Raw genomic sequence first — 17,327 nt, 5'->3', positions numbered from 1 at the left:
ACCAAATGAACCGGAACAATTCGACTATAGGGATCCTCCTCTAGAAATGTTGACCATCATCTGGTTTGTACTTGGCTGCCTATTCGCCGTGCGTGTCCCTTCTCCACCCACAGTCATCACTAAGTACTAGTATTGACCCAGATATATGTAGCGCTACCTCTACCGCGGACTGACCAATCCTCTCGCCCACATCCCTGGACCAACCTCTACCCGATGGACCAGCTTTCTCCTTTGCTACTATAGCCTGAGAGGCGAAGTGGCCCAGTATGTCCATAGCCTGCACTGCAAATATGGTACCGTTGTTTATCCTGCCATGCGAAGACCCTTACTGACCTGCTAGGTCCCGTGGTCCGTGTCAGTCCCGACGAGGTCGACATCTGCGACACCAGCGCCGTGAAGGAGATCCACCGAACGGGCAATGGATATCTCAAGTCCCAGTGGTATGTCGACCTCACTCCTCGAGGGCGTGAAAGCACCTTCTCCACCGTCAACCCGAAGTTCCATGCTGCTCATCGACGGCTGCTGTCGGCGCCCATTTCCGACTCGACCCTGATGACCCGCTTCGAGCCCCTCATTCGAGCCCGAGTCGGCCAAGCGATGGAGGGACTGGACAAGGAGATGGCAGCTACCGGGGCGGGCGATGTCTACAAGTGGATGCTCTTCATGGCAACAGATATCATCGGGGAAATGTCCTTTGGGGAGTCTTTCCATATGCTGGACTCAGGGAAGGTGAGTATCCTTGATGAAAGCCCAGGAGAGGGAGAGAAATGGCTCATCGGCCACAGAAAAGCCATTACAGCATTGATCTGGAACGAATCTCGTACATGGGGATCATGCGCGCCACTTTTCCCACCCTAGTGCGGGTGGCAGCCATCCTGCCGCTGCCCATCCTCCGGGAGACGGTGAAAGCCACGAATCGTCTGGAATCCTACGCTGTCTCTTCGATCAACCGTTATCAGTCTTCGTTGAGATTGAACCCGACCAATCCCAAACCGACCCTTTTCACCAAATTGTACGATGCCGGAGAGAATGGACTGTCGAAGGATGAGATCATCGGGGAAGCGCGCACCTTCATCATTGCGGGCAGTGACACCACCGCCGTGACCCTGACCTACTTGCTCTATTCAGTGTGCCAGAATCCGCATATCCGGGACACTCTGGTCGCCGAAGTTGCTCAGCTGCCGATCGACTTCACCGATCGGGATTTGCGTGGCTTGTCGTACCTGAACCATGTAATCCTGGAGTCACTGAGACTCTACAGTGCGGTCCCTGCGGCGCTGCGTCGTGTCGTGCCTTCTGGTGGTGCTCATTTGGCTGGTTATAGTCTCCCTGCCGGGGTTACGGTGGGAACGCAGTCGTATTCGCTGCATCGCGACGAGAAGATCTTTTCAGATGCTGAAACGTTCCGACCCGAGCGGTGGGAGTCCCCCACTCAAGCAATGAAGGATGCTTCGTTGCCCTTTGGTGGAGGATCGCGTGGTAAGTTGGAGATGATGCTTATTGCTCCTTTTTCATTGAAAAATGTGCTAATGGTAATGATAGTCTGCCTAGGAATCCACCTGGCACGGATTGAATTACGTCTAGCAACCGCCATGTTCTTCCGTCGGTTCCCCCAGGCGCGTGTTTCGAGTCGCGATGGGATGAGCGAGGCAGATATGGTAATGGAGACGTTCTTCCTGATGGCACCCAAGGGACATCGCTGTTTGATCGAGGGAAGAAGAGAGGGAGGGGGAGGGGGGGGTTGCACCACAGCAGATTGAGTCTTGAGAGATTGTAAAAGTACTGTAGATGTACTGTAGTGTTGACTGGACTGGCATAGGGATGACTGCATAGTAAACTGGACTAAGATCTTCCCCGCATTTTCCCGTGTCTTTCTTCCCAACACTGGCTTCCCCCGCTTCAACCTCTTAACAACAACAACACCATCCCATGGTACACAACACCACAACACCACACATAGTCACACACAACACATCATCCACAACCATGTCAGACACGACCAAGCCACTCAGTGACCGCGAGGCGCTGGCCTTTCGACAAATTCCCACCATGATCTTCTCCACCGCGTCCAACCCTCTGACCGCGCCTCTGCCGCCCGACCCCAGCGCCACGACTCCGCCCCTCCGCGCAGCCGCCCGCTTCGCCGTCCCCGGCAAAGCTATCATCACCGGTGGTGCAGGCTCACTCGGCCTGACCGTCGCGCGGGCTCTTCTGGAGCACGGATTGACCTCGCTCTCTCTCCTCGACCTCCCCTCTACCTTCACCACCTCCGCGGCAGCCCTCACGCAACTCACTACTGACTTCCCCCACGCCCAAATCCGGACCTACACCGTCGACGTGACCTCTCCTCCCAGCGTGGACGAGACCATCACTACCGCCGCCACAGCAATGGGCGGGATCGACTACCTCTGCTGCTTCGCCGGCATCGTATGCAGCGTCCCCTCCGCAACCACCACCCCCTCGCAATTCACCCAACTTCTCGACGTGAACCTCACGGGCTCGTTTCTCTGCGCTCAGGCGGCCGCCAGACACATGATCGCGCAAGGCACCGGGGGCAGCATCGTCTTCACGGCCTCCATCTCGGCGTACGCGACCAACTTCCCGCAGCCGCAGGTAGCGTACAACGTCAGCAAGGCCGGGGTGGTGCACATGGCGCGCAACCTGGCGGCGGAGTGGGCGGTGCATGGCATCCGCGTGAACAGCGTCAGTCCGGGGTACATGGATACCGTGCTGAATGAGGGGGAGGGGCTGCGGCCGTTGCGCGAGATCTGGGCGCAGCGGTGTCCGATGGGGCGGATGGGCGATGTCGAGGAGATCACGGGGCCATTTGTGTTGTTGTGTAGTCCGCGGGCTGGGAGGTATATCACTGGGATGGATTTGGTGGTGGATGGAGGGGCGATGACTTTGTAGACGGAGGGATGGATGACGGCTGGACTTCCGTCTTGCCCTGACCGTGCTTGAGAGACGAGAGATTGTGCTAGACGCTTATAACTATGATGTTAGCCTATTGATATGGCGGTACACATGCTTCTGACAGCAGGATTACCACGACAAGATTCTGAACGGGGAACAGGTTTCGATACCATATATGGCTACCATAACCACCAAGAAGCCATATGGCCACCTCGCACCGTAAACCGAACTGTCATCGTCATGAGAAATAAGGGACGACGACAGTGGCATCGGCTCTAGGCCGAATAAACAATCCTGATGAGAACCCCTCGCCTATCGAGTTATGCCATCCATCGTGCTGTTAAGTATCAGCTGATACAACAAACAAACGCATATAAGACGACGAAACAGCAAAATGCGTCCCTCAAGATCCATCCCCCTGATTCTACCAAGCAAGACTACACTAACCGTACAACATCAACATGGCCCGACTCCGCCTTTCCCATGACTCCCCCATCGACCCCTCCTATACTCCCACAGCTAGCATCACCGCCCTCCCCGCCACAACCCCAATCGAATACATCCTAGCTGTTCTCGAGCGCGACGGCGACATCATCCTCCATGACCTCGTCACTCCCATGGACCTAGCTGCCATCGCCACCGAAACCCAGCCCTGGAGCACCCCGCGCCGCCACCTAAACCCTCAAGCCCAGGGCGACGTCTTCTACACCACCTCGCCGCAGACCAGCCTCATCCCAGGTCTGGTCGGCAAATTCGCCACCGCAGCACGTATCTACGAGTACCCAGTGCTCGAAGCTCTACAGACGCGGGTTTTAATCAATGAATGAACAGTCGTCCGCGAAGTGTGCTTCGAACCCAACCGCATAGACCCCATACTGAGCATGAGCGCCTCGATGAACATCGGTTACGGTCCCCATCAGGCCGAAAAGAGGAGGGCCACTGCAGGGCTGGTCGGCTGCCATCCGATCCTATCGCGATATTCTCTGGCTGATATTACTATCATAAGAATTCTAACAACATCAGTAAGCACATACGACCACAGGGTGTGGAAAATAGGGCTTCCCGTCCGCTCAGCCGTACTCAAGCCACACGCCGGGAGGTTAGTAGTTGGGTGGGTGACCACCAGCGAATCCCTTCTGTTGTATGCTTTTTTATTTTTATTTTTATTTTTTCTTTCCAAAACAGTCAGAGATGACTGACTGGATATCAATCCAATAGTAACGGAGCATTTAATACGCGCCGTGGCTTGTTGAGGACGCTTTGGCTCACGTCCTCAGGCCCAGGCCCGGCGCTCAGCCTTGTCGATTACCAGCTCCATCTGCACGTTCTTCGAAGTCAATTTAGAAACATAGAAACACCCCTCAGATGCATAGCCCCCTCCCTCCCCGTATTTATCTAGCCGGAATGTTGTCTCTCTTTCCCTCTCCAAATCAGTTGCAGCAGATATCTTTTTGTTTTCTGCTCCCGCAAAGGTTACCGCGGTATGGGTTCTCACAAGAATCCAGAGTGCGAGAGGACTATGCGGCCATCTACCCCGACGCGTACTACTATTTATCCCAGCCCTCCTCCCACGCCCATCTCGCCTGACAAGCCAGCCATCCCTACCCAAGAAGAAAAGCCCAAGAGAGCCGTAACCCCCCCCGACGAGAATGACGACAAGACCAGAACAGGCACCCAGAACTCTTCCCGCAATGAAGAAGATCCAACAGCGGAGCCCGCTGAACTACCCCCATGGCCTACACCCAGAAGCATGGACATGTTTCTTACATCACTACTCGGAGACAATACCTGCGGGGGCCGGACACCAAATGGTACACCATGTCGAAGATCCCACCGACATGTGGCCAAATCTGTGGTTAACGAGGTGATCATATCCTTGAAGAGCCTGCCTCCGTCCTGTCCCTCTTCAAAGCTGGCAGAAGTACTGAAGAAGCTTGCCTTGTCCCTTCATTGCTCTATGCACAGGAGCGAAAGGTCGCTCGATACTCGGGTAGAGGACTGGCTCACTGAGTACTTTCCCCGTCCCGGCGACACGATAGTCCTGATCAAAAAGGCACTCCGAAAGCATAATACTAAGTGCAGTGGGACGAAGGATGACGCCAGTTTATGTCAAGAGCAGATCGGGGGAAGGCAAGTCCAGGCAATACAGTTGATCACAGACAGAATCTTGGATCCCACGGTCTATCTTCACGACGGAAGGCTGAAAGTCTGGCTGGAAAGATTCGGCCAGAATTCTCTTTGTCCCCAGCATAGAGGCAAACAGCTCCAAGAGCAAGTGGCTAAGTTGAGCGCAGCTGTTACGAGCGCGCGAGACTTTCAGTTATTGTCAGAAACAACCAGAGGCATTTCTGAAAACCAGTATGAAACAGAAGAACCATGGCAAGGTCCGTATGGCCCCCCAATCCCAGGCTTATATTTATTGCCTCGGAAATCAAACAGAACTATCTCTGACACTGAAACAGCTCCAGGTTATGATACCTCTCCACTCCGTCTCGTTGCAGATCTCAATTTGGGCATCGAGGGCGGCGAACTGGCCAGTAATTATCTTCAAACGATCAGCAAATGTTTGATCCCGCGAAACCCCAAGCCAGGCTATGTCTACGCTTATACCGTGAATGAAAATGAAGCATTCATCAAAATTGGCTACACCACTCGCGCTGTCTCCGTGAGGCATGCAGAATGGGAATTTGAATGCAACCGGAAGGTCAGAGGTCTTTATCCTGATTCGACTGCCACCGGCGCGCAGATCCTTTATCCCCAGCTCGTTGAAAGCATTTGCCATGCAGATCTCCGGGAAGGAAGTGTTCGGGTTGACTGCAGCGCCTGTCAAAAAGAGCATGTGGAATGGTTCAAAATTTCTGCGCAGAGGGCAACTGATACCATTGAAAAGTGGTCTCAGTGGATGGATCGGGTGGCCTGTCGGCCCAACTGGAAAAATGAAGTGAAGGCGAGGGTGCGCGGTACTTCAAACCTTGCAGTATCGTTGCACGCATTAATGCAGCTTTCCCCAGCTACTGGCAAGTAAAAATAGCGGACAATCTGTCTCGATAACGACGGTCTTTGACCCAGGCTTGCTGTCTTTTTGGTGTACTCCGTGTGGTTTTATCCCATTTGATGTTATTATTTTGGTTGTTATTGTGCATTGCAGTATAAGTATCGGCCAACCTCTTGCGAACAGATTCTATATTATGCTTCTTGTCTTTGCTATGTATTTCTGTATCTCTTTACAATGCGCTTTCAAGCACTGATCGATCTCTCTCTGGAATTGTGTGTGTTGGGGACAGGGCTTTTATTTCAAATTAAGTCAAATAACAGATACCTTGAGAGCAGTCGAGTGACAAGTCTCTGGGATTTTTCCCCTAAGCCTCATGCTGCTGTATGTTTGGTCTGTCTGTTTCTTCTTGCTACATGCGACTTCGCATGATTTCAGTCCACTGTACTCAGCGGCATTGTTTTGCCACGAAGAAGCATCTGGTGTTCTAATCGGCCATATCTCTCTCCGAGGCAGTTCTGTTAACCCTCTGTGCTTCGTCCGATAAGGCTTAATAATAAGACCGTCAGGCAAGCATCACTTGCGGTGAGTATATCTGACCTACACAGGTACGAGGGAGCCCGGGGTTCATATTCTTCCTGTTTCGATTTTGTCAGTTGTGTCGATCTGAATTTGCTCAAGCATTACACGATGGCCCTAATCCTCTTCGTGTGTGGCTCTAGCGATTATCTCATAAAGAATCTTTAGAGTTCAATTTGGGTTCTTGTGTCTATACTGTGAGTCCAGATTGGGGTACTTTAGAAAGAAAAGGAAGTTGGGTATTTCTCTCCTTCCTTGGCTTCAAATGTGCTACAAAGGATAATTCTATCCATATTCAAGGTAGGCACAGTCTCCCCTTGGCTAACTTCTGACATACTTTCATTCGTTCTCATGAGCGAAACGCTCCTAGACTGTATCTTAGCTCAACTCCCAAGACCACGACAGTTCGCTAGAAAGAACCAAGCCCGAGGCTTGCCTTGACAAGGAAAAAGGATTGACCATCCACGACGGCTGCATCACCATCTCTCTCGATTTGCATTCGGGGCCAAAGGTCTTTGTGTACACATCTGGTGCCCGAGGGACCTAGATAAGGGTCTCCTCAACGGCAGCCAGGGTACCGTTAACAATGGCACCCGCGTGGTGGCGAGCGACCAGACCATAAGCGAACTGGTACCTACAGAACAATCAGCAGATCAGCAGCCGGGACTCCAAGCCGATCGGGGCCAACTTACTGGTCGAGCCAAGGGAGGAGCTCGGGCAAGCCAGGAGTGTTCCGCCAGTCGCGCATCAGGTCGCACACAATACCGAAGATGCCCATCAGAGTCACACCAGCCTTCTCCATACGGCGGTTGGCATCGATGGCCAACTTCGCATCGAAGGTACCACTAGCCTCGGTGTTGGCATACACCTCGTATCCCTCATCAATCAGGGAGAGGGCCAGGAAAGCAGTGCCTGAATCGTTGGTCTCGGGGTTTCATCGCGGAGGTGGAGATATATTTGCCATGCGTGGGGGTGCGACTTACAAACTTCAGTGACGATACCACCAATGATCAGCTGCTTCTTGCCAGTAGCCTTGACGGCAGCCCGGAAATCAGCATTATCCCAGGCATTGACCTCACCCTGACGGCGGATGAAGGTGGCATTGGGGTGCATGTCCGTGATCTCCTTGAGGAGCAGACCGTTGGGGCCAGTGTCAGAGGAAGAGGTCAAGACGGTGGGCAGGTTGAAGGCCTTGCCAATGGCGGCGTGGGCGATGATGTTGTTGCGGAAGTCGTTGGTGCTGTAGTCGCGTACTAGCTGGGTGAGACCGACTTGATGGTCAATCACGAGGAGGGCCTGTGGTCTGGTTAGAGCCTGCGTTGGTGTCGGATGTATGTTCTGGTCATGACTTACCGCATTGTCCTTGTCGATGCGGTTCCAAGCCTCAACAGAGGAGACTGCAAGAGTTAGGGTCGCGAGAATGTTGCTCAGACGCATTTTGAAACTGGGAAGATGCTGCTGGACTGTCCAGATCTTGCTTGATGGGATACTCGGGTTGATGAGTCTCTTGATGATCCTCTGTTTTACGGGGCGAGAAGCACCTCTTTATAGTCGCGCTTCCTCCATGGATGCCGAGAGTGTGCGATGGTGAAAGCGTTTGCTCAGCATTGGGTCATAATTGACAACCATCTACATCCATCTCAAAGCGATAGGAACTCGTATCCCAGATGTCTTGGCTGCAGCCTGAGGAGGAGACTTGGAGCCGGGGATTAGGGCTAATGTGATGAGGGTGAGGATATGAGGATATTATGATATTATGGAAGGCTTATGGGATGGTGACTGGTGGGCCTTGGCGCTGACCCTCGAGCGCCCGCAAACCCCACCATATCCGAGAACTGGACCGATCCACCCAATCATGCGCTCCACAGATACTGCTCATGGACCCCCGAAGGAGCAGATACAATGACAGACAAGCCCCAATTGGAACAGCACTAACGGATTGGGAATGTGGTCCCTGTTAGTAAGTTGACGTTTCATTTCGTTGTTGTTTAGCAGAACCGCCAACCCTAAACCGGTATCCTTCTGTCTTACCTGCCCCGTCTGGTATTCCCGTATTACGACGTGATGGTGGATGCGGGGATATCTGCTCGCAATCTAACGGCCATTCTCGCGTGAACTTCGCCAAGAATGCGGCGTTTTGGAGGGGGATCGCATTCTTGGGTTATGTCCAATCTCCCATTGTAGGTGGTGGCTGCGCCAACCATGCAGAACTGATGAACGCTTTGTTCCCGGGTTGTGAATGCCGTGGCCGGGTCTTGATAATTTGGAGATCAGCATCTGTCAGCATTTGTTGTCCCTGCATAACAGGGGTCTTCTGCACACTAGCCCTAATTCAGGCTAAGCGGGATATCGCCTGCAGAAATGGGTCGCAAACCGCCCTCATCTCATTTCATCACGAAAAGCAGATCCATTTGGTGTTATTTGCACCATCCGCCAGCAAGAACCTTACCTCTATGGGTTGGGCAGCGCCGTCAGGGTGTCGGAGTCTTCCCGACAACTATCTGGTGCTCAACCTATGATACTATACTGTACTTCCTGAGGAGTCGGAGCCGGGATAGAGTAATTTAGAGTAGATTACTTTGTCCGCTATGCACCTTCCTCTGGCTGACAGCGAAGCTGCGATCTGATGCCGGATGAGACCCGGAAATTTTGCCATGAGAGAAACTCGGCCCGTGGCGATCATCAGCGCGATACGAGGCTTCTCCCTCAACTTCTCCGACTCCGACTCTCTGCGTAGAGAAGTGAGCGTGCTAAGCTGTCTAGGGATGATGAGGACCGAAGTCAAACGATAGATTAGACCCTCTGGCATGCCCGTATTGAAATGGACTGACTGTGCCAGTGCAATGTCCAATTGGCTCCAATATACCAGCTAGATGAGAGACAAGTACCTAGTTAATCAGTGCTCTACCCGCGTCTTATCCGGTGATTTATACTCCAGAGGGCGATTTTTACACTTGCAGATGAAACATCCATCACATGCCGCTCGGAGGACTTGCACTTCTGGGTGTCGTCTCACAAGAATTATGTCTGAGATGCACACCGTTGGCTACGTTGAGTGAATACTAAAATTGAACCGTGTTGGGACAGAACATGGTACATCAATTGCAAATTACACGATAACTAAAAGTATATCATAATTTCCCAAAAAGAAAAAAAAAGGCTCAGACTAGTTGAACCAGATTATCGCCCGATCACTGAATATCAACCTTGGTGACCATCACCACATCCGATTCGACCTTGGGCAGCCGCACGCTGAGAATTCCACTTTCCATCTCCGCCACAATCGCGTCGGCGTTCAATTCAACTGGGTGGGCAGCACTTCCCAGGCGCACCTTGCGGTCAAAGGCACCAACGCGACGCTCATCCAGCGCCAGGGTCTTCAGCAGCTCTTCGTCTCCGGGGCGCTCAATGACACCGCTAATGCTGAGCTCGAACTTGCGAGGATCCCATTTGACCTCCACCGCGTCCTTCTTGGCGCCAGGGAGAGAGGCGTGGACAATGAAAGCGTCGGGGGTGTCGTACACATCGACTTCGGGCTGGAATTCAGTGTGATTGTTCTCGTCGAAGCCAAATCGACCCCATGGTCCAAAGCCGGGGGAGGGGCCGCATCGTCCGCCGTGCTTGAATCCGCGCATGTGCTTGCGTCCTCCCCAGTAGGGGTGGGGTCCATGGCCGCCACGAGGACCAAATCCGCTGTGGTGACCTCTGTGAGGACCGAAGGAGTCAGCAAAGCTGAAATCTTCGTGAGGTCCAGAGCCTCCCCGAGGACCAAACCCGTGGGGACCTCTGTGGCCGGGGTGAGGACCATGACCAAAACCATGAGCACCTCGGGGTCCAAAGCCTCGTGGACCCGGACCAGGGCTATGGCGACGACCGCCAGGGCCACCCCGTCCTTTGCCGTGGAATCCGCCGCGCTTTCCCTGCTTTCCGTGCTTGCCGTGACCTCCGTGACCGTGGTGCTTGGGGCCGCGAGGCTCATCATGTTCGTCGTCGTCGGAGCTGTCTGAGGATGACTCCTCTACCAGCTCAAGTTCGTGGATAGTCTCTTCATCGTCGTCTTCCGGGGTGGGTTCGCGGTGGCGGCGGTGGTGGTGAGGGCCTCGACGTCCGTGGCGACCTCCGCGACCGTGCCATGGCTCTTCGTTGTCGGTGGCTTGATCTTCATGTTGACGGTGATGATGGGAGTGAGGGTGAGAGAAGCCGTGTTCCTCGATGTTGGCGATAAAGTCCCAAAAGGGAGCAGCTTGGTTGAGTTGGCGTATAGAAGCCATGTTGGTTTTTTTTAAAACTGTAATGTGGATGTAGTGGAGGAAGAGAGGGTATTTGAAATGAAGGTAAAGATAGAGATAGAGATAGAGATAGAGCTGTGTTGTGAAATAGTGAGAGCATCCAAGTCGGTAGGTCTACGTCTTTATATAGATATCCATCCAGGCAGCGATGCTGGATCGTCTGGTTAGAGTTTGCCACCGCGATATAGTTGTCGTAATGCGATTTACTCCATTGACTCGCCACAGCAGTGGCTGCTCGGAGTTATTGCGGAATTCGTATTTCCCGAGCCCCGGAGAGCATCTTTCGCTCGGAGATAGTAGAACGCTAAGCTTCTTACGGAGCAGCGACCGGTCAGCGTGACTCATCTCCGAGCCCTTGTAGGCCTTAATTACCAGATGCGGAACTTACAGCCGAGTCACTCCGCCACCTCAGCCACCTCAGCCACAGTTGCGACACCCCCCGCATGTCCTTTGCAGGCGTGCAGCCCTATCCCAGCAGACTACGTAGTTTCTTGAGCTCGAGAGCAAGATTAGATCCCTGTTTGTGGCGTTGCCATGTGAAAAGGACCTCCGCTGAGTCACATCATCCACCAACGAGAGATCCAGCTTCCAATTGAGTCAGAGACAGCCTTGCCACGTCGGAAGTCCTTGGCTGGCTATTGGTAGTCGAGAAAAGTTGAAGAAAGCTACACATTCTCGCTTCGGACATAGCCTGAGTGTGAGCTTGGGTTCACCACATTTTCCTCGAGCTAACTACATAGGTATGGAGTACACTGTAGGCATACTAGTTAGTTAGTGCAGTGCATGATGGTACTTTGGCGCATCGGGAGATCTAAGCCCCGCGTCTGCCTGAGGCAGCGACCGCATCTCTTAATCTCCGAAGGCTTCAGCCTCGGACTCTCTCTTGTCCACAACATGCATCCAATCCATCCACCCATCCATCCATCATCTTCCCATCATGTCCACCCCCGGAGATTCAGCCTCCACAGCCAAGCCACAGCGACTTCTGTCCTGCGTGCATTGTCAGCGGCGCAAGATCAGATGCGACCGGAATTCGCCCTGTGCCAACTGCCTGCGTGCTGGCGCCGACTGCGTGTCCGCCACGCGCCAGCGACGTCGCCGCTTTGCCGAGCGTGACCTGTTGGACCGTCTGCGCCATTATGAAAACTTGCTGCGTCGGAACAATATCGCCTTCCAACCCTTACATCCTTCGCGTGACGACCCGACCTCACCCGGCGAAGGTGACCCATGTTCACGCAGATCGGAGGCGGATCAGTCAACAGATGCGCAGCCCAAGGCAGTGTAAGTGACTGGGAGGCTACAAAGACGATCATTTGATGCAGCCGGCTCATCTTACTCATAGTAATGCGTGGCATGCCATCAACCAAAGGGTAAAAGCAAGCCACTGATTGCGGTCGGTTGCACGGACACTGATGTTTGATGCAGACGGTGGATGCAAGTGATGCCGGCCCTGATGGTGAAGGGCCCCATGGTGGCCTCGGCCAGGACGTGAGTCAAAACGTGATTATGACGACCTGGAATCATATGTACCAGCGCGATCGGAATAATCATCTCTTGTTCGGCCCTGCAACTACCGACATGGATCTGCCAGCCGCACACCCCGACCAGGCCCGCATCTTTCGACTCTGGCAGACGTATCTGGATAACGTTGACCCACTGCTCAAGGTCACTCACTCCCCGACCCTGCAGTCTCGCATCATCGATGCTGCAGCCAATCTAGCTCAAGTCCCACCAGCATTCCAGGCACTCATGTTCAGCATCTACTGCATGGCTGTGCTCAGTATGACGGACGACGAGTCTCAGAGGACGCTGGGTGCCACTCGGAAAGAGAAACTCGCTGCGTACCAGCTCGCCTGCCAGCAGGCGCTCCGAGATTGTGACGTTTTCAGATCTGCGGATCGCGACAGCCTGACAGCCTTGTTTCTCTACTTGGTCCGTTCAATGCAGAGTCCCGGCGGACTGACGTGCTGACGTTCACAAGGTGTCTATACGGGCGGACACCGACCCTCGAACCTTGTCTTCTATGCTGGCGGTGGCGATCCGCATTGCTCGACGTATGGACCTTGACCGAGAGGCAGCCAACGCGCGCTGTCTGGCGTTAGAAGGGGAGATGCGTCGCCGATTGTGGTGGGCTCTGGTGCTTTTCGACAGTCGGAACTGCGAAATGTGTGACTACCGACTAGTCCCCTTAGACCCCACCTGGGATTGTCGGCCCCCATCCAATATACATGACTTTGACCTCCGGCCTGAGATGAAAACACTGCCCACAGGCCACGACCGACCGACCGAAGCGGTCTTCATCGTGGCCCGGAGTGAGATTGCGGACTTCATCCGGCACAGCCCTTGCCACCTGGATCTTACCAACCCAGTCTTTCACCGCATGGTGGACAGGTCGCAACATCCCGGAGACTTGGTCGATCTTGAGGACAGTATAGAGCAAAACCTTCTCGCCTCCTGCAGTCCTGATAATCCTTTACAGTACATGACCCTGTGGGCGGCACGCGGAATGTTGGCGAAAAGTCACCTCCTCAAGTACTGCACTGAACAGGCGAAAGCCACTGATGGGTCCAGTGAACAGGCGCTAAATACTGCTCTAACACAGGCTCTCACTATGCTCGACTCCGACACGAGACTGATGACTTCCCCACTTACAGCAGGATATCGATGGTCTTTACTCGTATATTTTCCCCTGCCGGCCTACATATACATCCTCCGAGATCTGCAAAGACGACCGGAGAAGCACACCGACTCAATCTGGGAAGCAATGGGCAAGAACTATGAAGCACGAAAGATGGGTATCATGGCGAACGAGTCCCCGCTTTTCGTGGTCTTTGCGCGTCTCGTGCTCCAAGCCTGGGAGGCGCAAGAGATAGCCTCCTCTGACCGGAAGCTGCAGCCACCGTGGATGGTGACGGATGTTCGCAGAAGGATTCTAGAAATAAGAGCATCCTTTGCGGGCAAGAATAATCTGGGACCCGCAAGTAGCAGTCCAACACCCGCTGGAGGACCGCACGAACCTCTTAGCCCAATGGCGGCCAACACGGGCGCTGGGAGTCATGGCTCCGCTGGTGAACCAGACCTGCCAGGTTCCACGTTTGCGGATGCCCTCGACTATGCTTCCCTATTTGGTGCAAATCAGATGGGAGTTGATCTGAACCAGTTGTACCTGTCTCCGATGGACTGGATCTTTGGTCAGCCATAGCCTCACCGGAGCACTCGGTGGATTTGTCTTGCACATTCATGGTGAAGTCGAGGGACAAATGCATGAAGTCAGGACCATCGGACTTGTGGCCTTGTGCAAAAGCCGTGGTGTTTGAAAATCATCGCTTATTGTGGTGGGCGCACTCGTACTGGCTCCAAGCTGAAAGCTCAGCGAGAACACCGTCTATCATGTTCAAGATTCGTGGATCCGGTACAGCTTCCGCCTAATGAATGAAAGCCATCCCACCCGCGAAGATACAAGGCTCATTATTAACCTCTTCATTAATCTAACCTTATGTCACCATGCCGTGTGCCCCCCGTCGCAGACCGTGGTACTTCCCGTCATAAAGCTACTGGCGTCGCTCATGAGCAACAAGGCCAACCCCCGGAACTCCTCTGGTCGCGACAGACGACCCATCATGTTCTCCGACTCCCAAATTTCCTTCGTCTTCGGATCCTGGTCGATGACCATCTGTGCCATGGGCGTGACGATATGCCCCGGACACAGGGTATTGACACGGATGCCGCCCTGGCCCTGCGCATCGACCCGGGCCCATTCCATGGCGAGACTGCGCCCAAGCTGAATCACCGCCGCCTTGGAGGAGTTGTAGATGGACGAATTCATTCCCTTGTTGGCGATCAGTCCGCTCATACTCGCAATCAGCAAGATCGAGCCGCGCGTCTTGTGCTTCAACATCTGCCGCCCGGCTGCGGTCGCCGTGTAAAATACGCCCTTGTAGTTGGTGTCGATGATCCGCTGGATATCGCTCTCGCGGTAGTCCAGCGCGGTGGCGACGTGGTTGATGCCAGCCGCCACGATGACACCGTCCAGCCGGTGCTTCCGCGAGGCGATGCTGGCCATTATCTCGTCGGAGCCTTTCTTGTCTCGGACGTCAAAGCGTTGGTAATGCAGAGCCCCACCGAAGTCGGGGTTGGCGCGGGCGCGGGCGGCGTGGAAATCTTCGTGCGGGTCGGCGAGGAGATCCAAGCAGTGTACTGTTCAGGAGTTAGTTTTCTCTTGATTGATCGAGGATAGAGAGATTGCGGAGTCATAATGACCTTCACCCCCTGCCTCGACTAATGCTTCCGCCATGGTCAAACCCAGCCCTCGACCCCCACCCGTGACCGCGAAGACTTTGCCCTCGAGGTTGAATTCCCGGAAGCGTTGCTGCGCCGATCCTTGTGGAGGCGTCCGCTTGATGCTCGCTGCCGACTGGGTGCTGAGGAGTCGGATGCCTCGAGCCGCAGTGGGCCGAAGAGCAGGTGGAGTGTACCAGAGTGTCATTGTTGAATGCAAATGCGAAACGAATGTGTCTATGAGGTCGTGAGGTCGTCGATGGTGTTGTGTGGGCTCTTGTGGCATGTTGTTGAGGGTTAATATATGGCCGGCATCTACAGCCGGGACGGAATCGTCGGGCAAGGAAGCTGCAGTCTTGGCGATGAAGCGATGAAGACATAGTGAGATGCGCTGCAAAGATGCAGGAGATACAGAGATGCAGAGATGCACGATGCACGATGCAACGCTGATGACGGAATGGTTACAAATGGTTTGGACCCAGTTGGCCAACCTTATTTTGGTGATCTGTGCCTGAAAACAGAAAACAGAAAACACCGGGGCGGCAAATGCCGACATCCCCATCGGACGTCATGTTGAGATATGCTGCAGCCCTTCAGATGACACCATCATGAACTCAACACCTTGCTATTCTAGTGACTTCTACACTGTGCTGACCGACAATTCCCTCTTCGCGACTCCAGTCTTATTTCACACGAATAGCAGGTCAGAAACGAGGTATGGCCGCCGCAAACACCTCTCGAGGATCATATCTGCGTCTCAGCTCCACCAAACTCGCATAATTCTCACCAAATACCCCGGTCCATCTGCAACTCATCCGGTGCCGTCAAGGATATGTATGTAGCGGATAATTGAGTCTCAGGGTCTGTCTTGGTCAGCTGGTCCTAAAAGCCCTGACCCCACGCCAATGCAGCATCCAAGTTTTGTTCCTCCTGCGCTCCGCAGATAATTTCGAACACGAAGTGGCCCTCCCGGGCTGTGAAAACGGAATCGGGTTCGGCCTGAGCGGACGGGGTGCCTGTGCGCAGTTCATGTAGGGAGAACAGGGTGTGCGGATGCCCGGGTATTTTCACCAGATGGTTGGTGATGACGGCTAGGATTTCCTCGGTCAGTCGCTTCATGTTGATCGTCCACACGCGGCCGCAAGTCTGTAGTGGTACCATGCGATCCATGTCGGTCAGCCAGTGGATGGGGGGGGGGGGTGGGATGAATGCCATTGTGCGCCACCGGTGCGAGCGTGCATATCTTGTCCGCCCATTCCATTCCAGCCTCGATGTCGGAGGAGGCCCATACAAACAGGACCATCAAGGCCTGGCCATGAGTTGTATTGACGACACTCTGTTGCAAGGTGAGTTCGGGAGGCATTCCTGCCGTACCCAAGACCTGGTAGCCCATGTTATACTGTCGGATGACTTCGGGAAGGTCATCGGACTGGATTGCGATTTGCCCCCGCGAGAGTCTGCATGCCATTAGGGCTGTGAATCTAAGCAAGATGGAGGGAGATATACTCGTTGAAGACGATGGACCGGAGTGATAAGCTCTGAATGACTCCAAACGCTCCTCCTGCGCCACGGCGTGCCCTGAGTAACTCTGCGTCGGCCTGCATCAGCTCCCCCTCGGCGTTGATGACCTTGGCTGATCAACTCCTAGGCCGAACTTGGAACTGCATGGCTCGTAGCCACCGTACAGCGCCCAGCCAGTGTATCCGACCGTGGCAATGGTTCCTACCGCGGCGGCCAACCCATGCTTTTGAAGCTCGCGCATGAGGTCTTCAACGGTCGCATATCGGTGTGTTAGGTGCTGCGTCTCCTCCGCGGCGTTGACATCTGCTCCTCGCTCGACGAGCCACTCCAGGACGGGGATCTGAGCATGGTCGCATTCGTCACTCTGGACTTCTCGACCCCCGTGCGCATGTGGATGCCAACCCGGGGGACTTTTTGCCTGCTGATCGGTGCAGCGGATGGCCCCATTTGATATCTGCTCCTGCGTCCAGAACTGGCGGCCAACTCGAGGGGAGTGATGTAGATTGAGGCGGCGTAGAGGGAGGGAGGGAGCAGAATGCAGAGGTATTGCAGGATGTAGGGGCTCAGCTGCGAGGGCGATTCGGCAGAGATGCAGCGGGTGAGGGAGCCGATCGTCATCACTGATTATGATTCATTAGTCTCAAGAGGGTACTTTCGATCTGTTATCGAGTTTGGCATACTGATGGCGCCCATGACGAATACGAGAACGAAGCGACCTCGATATCTCCATGTCTGATAGCAATGTAGCAGGCTGC

At 54.1% G+C, this 17,327-nt stretch overlaps 9 protein-coding genes across 9 annotated transcripts; 5 read left to right on the top strand and 4 right to left on the bottom strand.

The window, feature by feature from the left end:
* Positions 1–46: 46 nt before the first annotated feature.
* BP01DRAFT_374908 (cytochrome P450) lies at positions 47–1,760 on the top strand (the record flags this gene model as incomplete). Its single annotated transcript, XM_025576861.1, has 5 exons — positions 47–88; positions 152–293; positions 341–729; positions 786–1,479; positions 1,543–1,760. The coding sequence occupies 5 exons, from the start codon at positions 47–49 to the stop codon at positions 1,758–1,760; spliced, it is 1,485 nt and encodes a 494-aa protein (XP_025430013.1).
* Positions 1,761–1,844: 84 nt separating this feature from the next.
* Positions 1,845–3,142, top strand: BP01DRAFT_87585 (oxidoreductase, short chain dehydrogenase/reductase family). Its single transcript, XM_025580193.1, has one exon. It carries the CDS (start codon positions 1,930–1,932, stop codon positions 2,908–2,910), a length of 981 nt encoding a protein of 326 aa, XP_025430012.1. The 5' UTR covers positions 1,845–1,929; the 3' UTR covers positions 2,911–3,142.
* BP01DRAFT_401432 (uncharacterized protein) lies at positions 3,143–4,000 on the top strand. The gene has a single exon (XM_025578609.1). The coding sequence runs from the start codon at positions 3,375–3,377 to the stop codon at positions 3,738–3,740; it is 366 nt and encodes a 121-aa protein (XP_025430011.1). The 5' UTR covers positions 3,143–3,374; the 3' UTR covers positions 3,741–4,000.
* Positions 4,001–4,353: 353 nt separating this feature from the next.
* Positions 4,354–6,008, top strand: BP01DRAFT_392857 (GIY-YIG nuclease family protein). The gene is made up of 2 exons (XM_025578179.1): positions 4,354–5,297; positions 5,376–6,008. The coding sequence occupies exons 1-2, from the start codon at positions 4,397–4,399 to the stop codon at positions 5,936–5,938; spliced, it is 1,464 nt and encodes a 487-aa protein (XP_025430010.1). The 5' UTR covers positions 4,354–4,396; the 3' UTR covers positions 5,939–6,008.
* Positions 6,009–7,027: 1,019 nt separating this feature from the next.
* Positions 7,028–8,178, bottom strand: BP01DRAFT_401426 (putative isochorismatase family hydrolase; the record flags this gene model as incomplete). Its single annotated transcript, XM_025578608.1, has 4 exons — positions 7,838–8,178; positions 7,468–7,780; positions 7,177–7,396; positions 7,028–7,118 (listed from the first exon to the last, which is right to left on the bottom strand). The coding sequence occupies exons 1-4, from the start codon at positions 7,919–7,921 to the stop codon at positions 7,028–7,030; spliced, it is 708 nt and encodes a 235-aa protein (XP_025430009.1). The 5' UTR covers positions 7,922–8,178.
* Positions 8,179–9,633: 1,455 nt separating this feature from the next.
* BP01DRAFT_357965 (Hsp20/alpha crystallin family protein) lies at positions 9,634–10,823 on the bottom strand. Its single transcript, XM_025575318.1, has one exon. The coding sequence runs from the start codon at positions 10,753–10,755 to the stop codon at positions 9,676–9,678; it is 1,080 nt and encodes a 359-aa protein (XP_025430008.1). The 5' UTR covers positions 10,756–10,823; the 3' UTR covers positions 9,634–9,675.
* An 853-nt stretch (positions 10,824–11,676) lies between these two features.
* Positions 11,677–13,975, top strand: BP01DRAFT_424371 (Zn(II)2Cys6 transcription factor; the record flags this gene model as incomplete). The annotated part of the gene is made up of 4 exons (XM_025579694.1): positions 11,677–12,054; positions 12,116–12,143; positions 12,199–12,705; positions 12,755–13,975. Exons 1-4 carry the CDS (start codon positions 11,711–11,713, stop codon positions 13,973–13,975), a joined length of 2,100 nt encoding a protein of 699 aa, XP_025430007.1. The 5' UTR covers positions 11,677–11,710.
* A 269-nt stretch (positions 13,976–14,244) lies between these two features.
* BP01DRAFT_357962 (NAD(P)-binding protein) lies at positions 14,245–15,437 on the bottom strand. Its single transcript, XM_025575317.1, has 2 exons — positions 15,034–15,437; positions 14,245–14,970 (listed from the first exon to the last, which is right to left on the bottom strand). The coding sequence occupies exons 1-2, from the start codon at positions 15,335–15,337 to the stop codon at positions 14,273–14,275; spliced, it is 1,002 nt and encodes a 333-aa protein (XP_025430006.1). The 5' UTR covers positions 15,338–15,437; the 3' UTR covers positions 14,245–14,272.
* Positions 15,438–15,933: 496 nt separating this feature from the next.
* Positions 15,934–17,265, bottom strand: BP01DRAFT_383828 (uncharacterized protein; the record flags this gene model as incomplete). Its single annotated transcript, XM_025577452.1, has 6 exons — positions 15,934–16,197; positions 16,277–16,508; positions 16,558–16,679; positions 16,778–16,912; positions 16,975–17,192; positions 17,253–17,265. The coding sequence occupies 6 exons, from the start codon at positions 17,263–17,265 to the stop codon at positions 15,934–15,936; spliced, it is 984 nt and encodes a 327-aa protein (XP_025430005.1).
* Positions 17,266–17,327: the final 62 nt, after the last annotated feature.

Source organism: Aspergillus saccharolyticus (genome assembly GCF_003184585.1).
Source record: "Aspergillus saccharolyticus JOP 1030-1 unplaced genomic scaffold BP01scaffold_22, whole genome shotgun sequence".
Classification (NCBI taxonomy): Eukaryota; Fungi; Ascomycota; class Eurotiomycetes; order Eurotiales; family Aspergillaceae; genus Aspergillus; species Aspergillus saccharolyticus.
Note: the sequence above shows the minus strand (reverse complement) of the source record. Positions and strands in the feature narration are given on the sequence as shown.

Excerpts from the sequence above, each read along its gene's own strand:
- BP01DRAFT_87585 (XM_025580193.1), top strand. The coding sequence starts at position 1,930 with ATGGTACACAACACCACAACACCACACATAGTCACACACAACACATCA.
- BP01DRAFT_401432 (XM_025578609.1), top strand. The coding sequence starts at position 3,375 with ATGGCCCGACTCCGCCTTTCCCATGACTCCCCCATCGACCCCTCCTAT.
- BP01DRAFT_392857 (XM_025578179.1), top strand. The coding sequence starts at position 4,397 with ATGGGTTCTCACAAGAATCCAGAGTGCGAGAGGACTATGCGGCCATCT. Across the intron at positions 5,298-5,375 it reads AACAGAAGAACCATGGCAAG|CTCCAGGTTATGATACCTCT; the intron begins GTCCGTATGGCC and ends ACACTGAAACAG.
- BP01DRAFT_357965 (XM_025575318.1), bottom strand. The coding sequence starts at position 10,755 with ATGGCTTCTATACGCCAACTCAACCAAGCTGCTCCCTTTTGGGACTTT.
- BP01DRAFT_357962 (XM_025575317.1), bottom strand. The coding sequence starts at position 15,337 with ATGCCACAAGAGCCCACACAACACCATCGACGACCTCACGACCTCATA. Across the intron at positions 14,971-15,033 it reads AGTCGAGGCAGGGGGTGAAG|TACACTGCTTGGATCTCCTC; the intron begins GTCATTATGACT and ends ACTCCTGAACAG.